The sequence below is a fragment of the Mastacembelus armatus genome, chromosome 21, assembly GCF_900324485.2.
Source record: "Mastacembelus armatus chromosome 21, fMasArm1.2, whole genome shotgun sequence".
Lineage (NCBI taxonomy): Eukaryota > Metazoa > Chordata > Actinopteri > Synbranchiformes > Mastacembelidae > Mastacembelus > Mastacembelus armatus.
Genome location: NC_046653.1, coordinates 9,652,425 through 9,664,181, shown reverse-complemented (window position 1 = coordinate 9,664,181; position 11,757 = coordinate 9,652,425). Strand labels below are relative to the sequence as shown.

Genomic DNA, 11,757 nt, shown 5'->3' with positions numbered 1-11,757 from the left:
AAACAGTGTAAGTGAATATTATAATATGAATAAAGTGAATGAAATGGGACGTAGTTTTTCTGTATGCTGACAAATTAATTTTAAAATAAACACTTTGAAATCACAATGATTTCGGCTTATAACTGCTGTTGTCGTAATATAATGATCAATATAATAAAATGAACCAAAGGTAAACATTTTTTTTAGAAAGGCACAAGACACATGGTTTCCATAGGACACTGGATTGAGTTACAGACGTTAGTAGAAAATTCGGTAGGCAGGACATGATGCCAGGACTATAACTTAGTCACACACCTGCATTTAAGGAGGGAGTGTCTTCTCTAACATTTAACCTCACACCTCAGCTGCATGTAACACTAAGACAACTGGACATACACTGACAAACAGGGAGCATTTTAACCTTCTCAAAACATTGCATCCTTTTCACTCAACAGTATTTATCAGTTAGACACTAGTTTTGGAGCATTATTACAAAATGAGCAATACATCTAGTATAATTGTATTTTCTCTGTCTGCCTTCAGTGAAACAGTCAACTACAGAGTCACACTTTTCTCTCTCACTTTATTAAGCTATTGTGTCATTTTAGTAGTAAATGTGTCCATCATTTTAACCATAATCCTGGATGAAAACTTACATGAACCAATGTACATTTGTTTGTGTAACTTGTGCATTAATGAACTTTATGGGACTGCAGGTTTTTACCCTAAATTCACTTCAGATCTTCTGTCTGATATTCAGGTAATATCATATGCAGGATGTCTTTTGCAAATCTATGTTATATATTCCTATGCAATGGTTGACCACTCTGTTTTAACATTAATGGCATATGACAGATATGTGGCCATATGTCGACCACTGGAGTATCACTCTGTTATGCCTCTGAGAAGGACTGCAGTGTTAGTCATTTTGTCCTGGTTTATACCTTTAGGCTGTGGGATTATGAGTATAACTTTGACATTTACACTGAAATTATGTGGCTCACACATTCAGAAACTCTACTGTGACAACTGGTCAATTGTTAAACTTGCTTGTAGTTCAACAACAGCAAACAACATAGTTGGATTGATTCTTATTTCCTTCTATTGTTGCCATGTCCTCTTCATTTTAGGTTCATATGTGCAGCTGGTAAAATCAGCTGTAAAATCCAGAGAGAGCAGGAGAAAGTTTACACAGACATGTGTGCCACATTTATTAAGTTTGTTTAATGTCAGTGCTGCTTTGCTTTTTGATCTCATGTATTCAAGGTATGGATCAGCATCTGTGCCACAGAGTGTAAAGAATTTCATGGCCATACAGTTTCTGTTAATCCCACCTATACTGAACCCTGTTATTTATGGGCTGGTCCTCACTAAAATTAGAGGTAGAATTATATATTTCTGTATGAAGGCAGGTCAGTGGTCAATATTAAGAATGAATGTTTGATATATGCAAACACATGAAAACCAAAACTTACTTACAATGATCTTGTACACTTGTGTAACTTATGCACAATAAACTCTATGGGACTTCAGATTTTTACCCTGACATTATTTCAGATCTTCTGTCTGATATTCAGGTAATATCATGTCTTTTGCAAATCTATGTTATATATTCCTATGCAATGGTTGGCTTTTCTGTTTTAGCTCTAATGTCTTATGACAGATACACTACTCACAAAAAGTTAGGGATATTCGAATTTCAGGTGAAATTTATGGAAAATGTAAAAAGTTCATACTACAGTGATATTATGGTCATGGAACAGACACTTGTTGGGATTTTTGTGGTTAATCACCTTGTTAGAGAACACCATGTTATGCAATAAGTACTGAAACATTGAACAGTTGGACATGTGCATTCAAAAGTTTAGAGAAGGTCAAATTAAGTTCAGCTGTAAAGGTTATAGTGCATTTTTGGTGCATTCTGAAATTCTTAAAAAGTCAAATATCCCTAACCTTTTGTGAGTAGTGTATGTGGCCATATATCGACCACTGGAGTATCACTCTGTTATGTCTCTGATTAGGACTGCAGTGTTAGTTTAGGTACCTTTTTTCCAGTGGGACTTTGGTCATAACATCCACACTGAAACTGTGGCTCACATATTCAGAAAGCCTACTGTGAGAACTGGTCAATTGTTTAACTTGCTTGTAGTTGAAGAAATGCAATAAACCTAGTTGGATTGACTGTGATTTCCTTCTATCGAGAACAGGGGTGGGCAATTAATTTTCCCAAGCAGCCACATAAGAAACTGGGATAGTTGTAAAAGGCCGGACCAATATACTTATCTCAGTTCTGCTCAATGTATATCTCTTTATAAAAAACAGCAAATGAAACATTATAATGATACAATGAAAACACAATTATATCACTATAGATAAATAAATAGATACTTTATTCATCCCTTGTGGGGAATATTCAGAATTAACTGTTTAATGAACATTCACAAAACAGTTGTTTGCAGTATTTCAAAAACCACCATCACATTAACTATATATAAAAAGCAATAAATGCTTTTAGTGTTGTTTTTTTTATTGTTCTACATCATTTTTTTCTTCTTGTTCAGTGAGAGAAATCTAGCCTGTTTTGGGCTTGAGCAAGTGCACTGAAGTCAGGTTGAATATCTGAAGTGGATATGCAAAGGACAGCACACAAGTGATCACTGAGAGGATCTTTATTTGGATTTGTTCAATTTCATCACTGAGAATGTTTGTTCACACATGTAGGTAGATCCAAAGAGAACCAACACCCTCTGAGCAAGCTCCTTATGTGTGGAAAGTTTGTACATTTCACTCTCAACTGTTTTGAAGTCTTCGAATCATCTTGAAAACTCACCATGTAGTGCCCCTAACATGGATCAGTACCTGCGGAGGTGATCAGCTGATAGTGTGACTTCTTTTAGTGTCGGCATGAGAGTAAGAATGTTGTCCTCCAATTGGCTGGAAAGAAACTTCAACTTTCTCATAAAAACCATCATTAGGCTGTGCATTTAATGAGTCATTTTCAGAGGCCCTTGACTTGCAGCTTGGTATTTAGGTCATTCATTAGTGCAGTCACATCAACAGCAAAAGCCAGAAAAATTTGAAATCAAAATAAAGGTCCAGGTGAGGAAGGTTCTGGCTCACCAGACCGGGGACAATGGTGGGAGAGCACCAGGCTCTGGCTGGAGACTGGAGAGTGGCAGTGGCGCTGTACCCCTGCTGGGAGGTGGCGCTGGACCCTAGCTGGAGGGCGGCGCTTGGCTCCTGGCTCCAGTGGGGCAGCGCTGGACTTGGGCTGCACAGTGGGAGCTAGGGTTGGTCTCTTGCAATGGAGACATCGCCGGCGTCGAGACTGCGGGAGTGGAGACTTGGGCTGGAGCTCAGACTGAGGCCAAAGTGACAGACTGATGGATTGGTGGCTCAGGCTGAGCGACTGGTGGCTCAGACTGAGGGACTGGCTCTGGCAGACTGGCCGGAGACTCAGGTAAAGGGCTAGCCGGAGACTCAGGTAAAGGGCTAGCCTGAGACTGAGGTGAAGGGCTGGACAGAAGCTGAGGCAAAGGCCTTGCTGGAGACTCAGTTAAAGGCCTAGCTGGAGACCGAAATAAGGGGCAGGCCAGAAACTCAGGGAATGGCTGGCCGGAGACTGAAGCGAAGGGCTGGCCAGAAGCTGAGGCAAGGAGCTTACTGGAAACTCAGGTGAAAGGCTGGCCGAGGACTGAGACAAAGGGCAGGCCAGAAACTCAAGGGAATGGCTGGCTGGAGACTGAGATGAAGGGCTGACCAGAGGCTTGGATGAGTGGCTACCCAGCGACTGAGGTGAAGGGCTAGCTAGAACCTGAGGCGAATGGCTTGCTGGAGACAGGTAAGGGGCTAGCCATGAGCTCAGGTGAGTGGGTTGCCGGAAACTCAGGGGAATGGCTGGCTGGAGACTGAGATGAAGGGCTGACCAGACGCTTGGGTGAGTGGCTACCCAGCGACTGAGGTGAAGGGCTAGCTAGAACCTGAGGCGAATGGCTTGCTGGAGACATGTGAGGGGCTAGCCATGAGCTCAGGTTAGTGGGTTGCCGGAAAGTCAGGGGAATGGCTGGCCAGGGACTGATGCAAATGGTTGGCCAGAGACTGAGATGAGGGGCTAGCCAGCAAATCAGATGAAAGGCTGGCCAGAGTTTGAGGTGAATGGCCAGCACTGAGGCTCTGGAAGCAGGACTGGGGCCTCAGTGGGGACGCTGACATCGGCGCACTGAGGTTAAGGAAGCAGCGCTGGGGCCTCAGTAGGGACACTATTGTTGACACAATGAGGTCCATGTGGCTGAATGGGAGGAACCTCAGTGGGGGTGGCTTCGTCAGCACACTGAGGTTCTGGAGTCTGCTTTTTCGGACGGCAGTGATGCCATTGTGAGGCAGCAGGACAGAAGGCTCTGGCTGCTATGGCTGTGGAGGCTCGGGCTGCTGCGGCTCTGGAGACTGGCTGCAGCTCTGGAGACTCTGGCAGCAGCTCTGGAGACTCTGGCTGCAGGACTTGAGACTTTGTCTGGCTGCGGCTCTGGCTGAGGCTCTGGCTGCGGCTTTGGATCCTCTGGCTGCAGCAGATCTGGAGGCTCCAGCAAGAAGGCAGCACTGGCCGGTGCAACGCTGCGGGACAAGGAACTCAGGCTGAGGGAGAGAGAGCTCAGGCTGAGGGAGTGAGTCTGGCAGGCAGGTTGGGGACTCTGGCAAACTGGCTGATGATGTTTTTCTCAGGGCATATTAGCACTGCAGAGTCCACCAGATTGTGGGATATCTCAAAGCTGGTCTTGACTGCTGTGTCCCTAGATGTGTGAAACTTTGTACAAAGTCCTTATTTCTTTTGCGGCTTAGCTGGCAAAGCTTCAGATGTCCATGCCTGCTCTTCATTGGTGAAGTTCTTGTATTTCTCAGCATGCTTAGTCTCGTAATGGTCATTCAAATTGTAATCCTTAAACACAGCTATGTGTTCTCCACAAACTAAACACACAGCCTTACCCTTAACTTCAGCAAATAAATACTTAGAAATCCACGTCTTGTTAAAAACTCTCTTGTATCAATCTTTCTTTTTTTAACATTAGCTGACATATTTACAGGCTAACACTTTTGAATGAAGGTACATGTGGTCACACGGGTGTACGTAAATAAAAAAAAAACATATATATAGAGCAGTTGCCTTCAAAATAAAAGCAGTGCATTTATATTGCGTGCACCTACACCTATTTGTGTTTGACATCTAATTTACCAGTGACGAGCCAGTCAGGGATAGCCAGAGGGCCATATGTGGTCCGGGGGCCATACAATGCCCAGGTCTAATTTAGAATATGTCCTCTTCCTTTTATGTTCTTATATGCAGCTGGTGAAATGAACTTTAAAATCCAAAGAGAGCAGCAGAAAGTTTACGCAAACATATGCCACATAGCAAGAAGGTCGTGGGTTCGCAACCCGGCCTTTCTGTGTGGAGTTTTCATGATCTCCCTGTGCTTGTGTGGGTTGCTCCGGTTTCCTTTCACAGTCCAAAAAACATGTATTGGTTGATTGGTGACTCTAAAATTGCCCATAGGAATGAGTGTGAGGTTGGTTGGTCTTTGTGTGTCTTTATGTGGCCCTGTGATGGACTGGTGACCTGTCCATGGTGTACCCCTGCCTTCCACCTGAAAGAGAGCTGGGATAGGTTCCAGAAGATCCCCGTGACCCTGGTTAAGGAATAAGTGTGTATAGAAAATGGATGAATGGAATTCAGGATTCAAAAGCCTAGACCTAGAACACATGGACGCTACTACTGCCAGAACGGCAACCAATTGCTCAAAGTTAGTTACATTGTGATTATTATACTTATATTATATTATATTATTATATTATTACTATTATTATAGTTACATTGCATAAGTTGGTGTAACTACTGTCACAAACTGGATATAAAACACAAAGAACCCAAACACAGACACATCAGACTAGTGAGACGTTTGTTTAACCACCACAAGTGATTAGGGTTCCTGTGTGTGTGTGTGTGTGTGTGATGCCTCTGAGGGATGGACAGCAATTTAAAATAATGAAATACAAGTGAAGTAATCCCCTGTCTCCAGACTGACCTGTATAGCCACATTCTCCCAAGCCCTGAGCTGATGAAAGCTGCTGTATTGGGTATAATTACAGTAGCCTCCCTAGTGTGGCTACTGGAAAACAACAGAGCTCAGAGAATATAGGTGGTGGGCTATCGAACAAAAGCTTTGACATGTATAATTACATAAAAAGACATGTCTAAATGATCCAATGTCATATTTTACAGACTAACACTGTCATTTTTTTTTCATTTGAGTTCTCATTTGGAACACTTCAATGTCCCTTTGGGGATTAATAAAGTATCTTATCTTAGATAACACTGATTTTACCTGTTGACACCAAAAGTTGTCAAAGAGCATCACTTCCATAATGAGTACCTCAGAGGTAATACTGTAGTTATTTTTAAGGAGTGCAAGGCAATTATGATACAAATGGTCAATAGGTCATTAGTTGTGCTCTCCTCTGAGAGCAATTAATAAATCACCACTTCTCTGGAGAGCTAATCTGGGCACTAATGCACACAAACAACCCCTTTAGCCAGTTTGTCTTTATCCTTAGTTACCCTCTGAAACAATAAACCATCACACAGTAATGTTTTATTTTACTTTAATACATTTTTTGAAATATACTTGCTGATTTTCGGTTGCTATGGCCATTAGTGTAGCTTGTTATTGAGTGCAAGCAGCAAAATCAAGTTATTTGCAACAAATAATTGAAAACCTCTTGGCTTATTTGTATTACACAAATTAACTGTTGACATTCTTTAATTTATTTTGTGTCATATGCAGTGTTTGCCCTATTATTCATTTTTCCATCCTCCTCAAGAATAAAGGTACAATGTAGCTGCATTATGGAATTGACATAATTTAAGTGTACACTTGTTATGTTTCAGAGGTGCATGAGGTTGTTTTATTAGTTTTACCACTCTGTAAAAAGACTGCACTGCTGTTCTTACCAAGAATGTGGGTTATCTATGCTTCATACAAATATATAGAGTTCCAGTGTTGCAACTTAGCAACTGTCTTGCTAGATTTACTGACTTTTAAGTTCCCTTTAGCTAGCGTGTGAATTATACAGTGATAATCGGGTGGGTCAGTCTTTTTCTTCAGGGTGTACACATCACCTGTACAGGACAAAGCAGATACATGCCACAGTGAACTGAAGATTTACTTAACCAACTGTTATTAACACAGTCCACAAGTTTACAGCATGTACAGTATGTAGCAGTTCTTCCTCTTGCTCATGTTGAATTTGAGCCTACAATGAGACATTAAGCTTGATCACCTAAGGTGCTAGCTTTTAAAGAGATACAACAATTGGACTACCCACATTTCCATACAGGAGTAGGTAGCTTTCCTTGCTTATCAAATTACAGTAAGGTACTTAATGTCATCCTTCCAAACCAAGCATACTGGCATTGTAAAGATGAGTGAAATATAGACAGCTGCAGTTAGTCAGATGGATAGCTAACTACTTCCTAAAGGGTGGGATCATGGATATCAGCACACATGTACACTGGCAATACCATAATCGTTTAGGCAACGATCGACTTGGCGTAAACAATTTCCAAATATCTTGTTATAACAAGATACTTTTCTCATTTTATGAGATGTGTTCTTATTAAAAAAGTTTTCTCAATTTTACAAAATAGGCCTACTTTATTTTCTTGTTAAAATGACATTTTCTCATAATAATGTGAGCACTGCTCAGCTTGGAGTGAACGCAGTCCATATGCGCACATACTGTAAGAGTAGTACGCTCATTGAGTTCAGCGGCCTCTCTCAACACCTCCCATACCATCTTCCTGCAAAGTGATATAAATCAAATAAATCAGAAGTAAACACAAGAGAAGTTATGTATCAAGATCTAATAAAAATTAAGACCACTCCTCTTATCAAACAGAAAAACAAAACAGTCAGATGTGGATTATTAAATATTAGGTCTCTTTCATCTAAATCTCTGTTAGTAAATGACTTGATAACTGATCACCAAATTGACTTACTCTGTCTTACTGAAACCTGGCTACAGCAGGATGAATACGTCAGTCTAAATGAATCAACCCCCCTCAGTCATAAAAATTGTCATGTTCCTCGAAGCACAGGTCGAGGTGGAGGAGGTGCTGCAAACTTCCTCTCGAACTTATTAAACTTTCATTTGAGTGCCTCACTCTTAGTCTCTCACATCCAAACTGGAAAACACAAAAACCAGTTCTACTTGGCATTGTGTACCGTCCAACTGTCCCTTACTCAGAGTTTTTAACTGAATTTCCAGACTTCCTGTCTGATTTAGTGCTTAGTTCAGACAAAGTCATCATTGTGCGAGATTTTAGCATTCATGTAGATGTTGAAAAATATAGTCTCAGCATTGTATTTAATTCGATATTAGATTCATTTGGTTTCACTCAAAATGTTAACAAACCCTCCCACTACTTCAATCACACCCTTGATCTTGATTTGACCAATGGCATTGAAATTGAACACTTCATAGTTTTTCCTCCAAATCCTTTCCCCATTCTTTAATAACTTTTGAATTTAAGATAATGGATCATGCAGCATTTGGAAGAAAATTCCACTACAACTGATGTTTATCTGACAACGCTTCCATCTTTATTTACATCTATGCCATGTGCCAACACAGTGGAAGGCAGCTGCCTCAATCCCACTCCCTACCAAATTGATCATATAGTTGACAGCGCTGTAACCTCACTGTGTGAAACGCTTGATACTGTGGCCCCTCTGAAACAGAAGTTAGTGAATCAGAGAAGACTAGCCCCATGGTATAATTTACATATTCGTGCCTTAAAGCAGGCATCACGAAGGCTGGAAAGGAGGTGGCATTCCACAAATTTAGAGGAATATTTTCTGGCCTGGAAAAACAGTCTACTAACATATAAAAAAGCTCTCCGTAAAGCCAGAGCTGCATACTATTCATCACTAATAGAGAAAAATAAGAACAATCCCAGGTTTCTTTTCAGCACGGTAGCCAGGCTGACAAAAAGTCACAGCTCTGTTGAGCCCAGTGTTCCCTTAGCTCTCAGCAGTGATGACTTTATGAGTTTCTTTACAAATAAAATCACAACTATTAGAGATAAAATTCATCAGATGCTTCCCATACCTGCAATAAATGAATCTTCTACTACAGTAGCTCTTGAATCATCTGTAAGACTTCAGTTATATTTAGACTGCTTCTCTAACATAGATCTTTCTGAATTCACTGCACTGCACTGGACAATCTCCTCCAGCCAGGAACACGAGTTGAGTGCCTCCACGTAATCGTCGGAGGCTTGTGAAACAAAACTGTGAAACACAACGATCCTTCCTGAAACATGGTTGCCAACATTATTAACATCAGTAATCGTCCGACCGAGAACAAAAGAAATTAGGAGGTCAAGAGGCTACAATGACATGATTCAAACAAAGACTAATCAAACACAGGTGAAACTACTACAGATAATAAAACATAAAGCTTCTCATGACTAAGGTAACACAGGAAATACACCAAATAAGAGTCCGGTCACAGGAATTCAAATTACTAAACCATAACATATACGTACATATAGAACCATGGTCTTAATATGTGTGATATTATTTATTTTCATATGTAAAATGGACCTTGCACAAAAAAGTTTTGACATTTTGCCAGAGAACACAAAACCATGCTGTATAACCGGTACTATATATACTGTATAAGTAATATTTATGCACATTTTTTTTTAAACTCACAAAAGATATGAGGAATGTCATGCAAGTTTTCTTTCAATGTAAAACTCAATATTTAACAGTGTTTACAACCATTCTCCACACTAAAGCATTGAGTGATGTTGTTCTGTGTGTAATTATAGGAAAAATGGAAAACCATTTTTAAAAGCATGGGTTGAAAAGCAGCTAAACTATTCTATATGCATTTTCACATATTGCATGTTACTGTGTCATGCACCATGGGAAAGCCTCCAAATTCTCTAGAGGTGAAATAATATGGTAACATCTACCAGGGTGGACAGGTTAGATAAAACTCTTTGAAAATCTCCCAGAGCCCACAGTTGATTTATCTGTGTATACATCTCACTCAGTGTAAAATATTGATGGGTTTTTGTTTGAATTTTTTTTTTCCAGTTTATTAAGACGGCTGTTTTTTTAAAACAGTGCAAAGAGATTAGCAGTATAACGACAGGTCTAGGCTTTTTTTTCTCTGTCTCTAAAGACACCCTTTGACTTAGAAAATGGAAAACAGAACTTGCTCTTTTTACTTTAACCTCACAATGTTCATAAACATTGGATATTATCGTTTTCCAGCCTTCGTCTTTTGCCTCCTGCTCTACATCTTCATTGTGGTTGCAAATCTTCTTATTATATTGATAATATCATGTGAGAGAACACTACATGGGCCCATGTACATTTTCATTGCATTTCTGTCTTTCAATTCTCTGTATGGCTCTAGCGGCTTCTTCCCCAGATTCCTCATGGACCTTCTGTCTGATACTCATCTGATCTCACGTCCATTGTGTTTCACTCAGATTTATGTTATTTACACATATGCTTCCTATGAAGTTACCATTCTCAGCGTTATGGCCTATGATAGATATGTTGCTGTATGTCATCCTTTACACTATCACAGAAAGATGACCTCAAAAACTGTCTATTCATTGGCATTGTTAACTTGGGTCTGTCCAGCTTGTAACCTTATAGTAACTGTTATTATGGTGACCAGGCTTCCTCTGTGTGGTAACAAAATTGAGAAGGTATACTGTGCTAGCTGGAATATTGTGAAATTATCATGTGTTACCACTGCTGTGAACAATATTGTTGCTATGTTGGGGGCCATAATTATAGCTTCACTTCCCTTCGGTTTTATCTTGTACACTTATCTGAGAATTGTCATAGCTTGTTGGAAAAACTCATCAGAGGTAAGGGGAAAGGTTCTACAGAGCTGTTTCCCACATGTCATTTCATTTGTGATTTATGCCATGACATCATTTAGTGACACCGTTTTGAGCCGGCAACATCTTACAGAGTTAAATCCCTTTGTGGCTGTAATTTTGTCACTGGAATTTATTGTCATTCCTCCAGTTCTGAATCCTCTCGTATATGGCCTTAAATTGCCAGAAATTAGACGACATATTTATAGGATATTATGCTTCAAACATAAACTATGAAGATTTATTTTAGAAACAGTCTGCATTGCTCATGTGAACGAAACCCATAGAAGATGTGCAAGTACAATGACATAATGTGAAATTTTATGTCATATATAAAAAAGCTTAATATTGCTTGAAGTAAAGATGAATACATTCTATGCTTTTTCAGTAATTTAATGTTTTTTCCAATACATAAACTGATCATAGAGATGTGTGTCAATATTGTGTATTACATTTTTGAAAAAGCTGAAAGTCTCTCAGATCACAGTTGAGGACATTGATTCTGATAATGATGACACCTATGCTATAGCTGTAACAATACTGAGCTCTGACTGAACAGCAAAATCTGTTTCTAAGGTGTCCCTTTACAAAGAAAAGCCAGGCAGCAGTTACAGTAGTTGATTACACAAACAACACAAAGTGTTAATGCCTTACTTCCTCACTGCGATGCCTGAAGTGGAGAAGTCTTAAAATATAATCTTTAAGTAGGATATAGAAACAAAACATAACCTTTGCCCTTGGCAAATTTATATTAAAACAAATATAATCTCAAAATATTTTTAGTTTGAGTACAAAACCCAGGAAGAATAGATGAGCAG

The 11,757-nt window shown here is 39.9% G+C and overlaps 2 protein-coding genes across 2 annotated transcripts; both read left to right on the top strand.

Annotated features, from left to right (window-relative positions):
• Positions 1-475: 475 nt before the first annotated feature.
• On the top strand, positions 476-1,423 carry LOC113122922 (olfactory receptor 6N1-like). The gene has a single exon (XM_026294585.1). The coding sequence runs from the start codon at positions 476-478 to the stop codon at positions 1,421-1,423; it is 948 nt and encodes a 315-aa protein (XP_026150370.1).
• An 8,820-nt stretch (positions 1,424-10,243) lies between these two features.
• LOC113122920 (olfactory receptor 142-like) lies at positions 10,244-11,176 on the top strand. The gene has a single exon (XM_026294584.1). The coding sequence runs from the start codon at positions 10,244-10,246 to the stop codon at positions 11,174-11,176; it is 933 nt and encodes a 310-aa protein (XP_026150369.1).
• Positions 11,177-11,757: the final 581 nt, after the last annotated feature.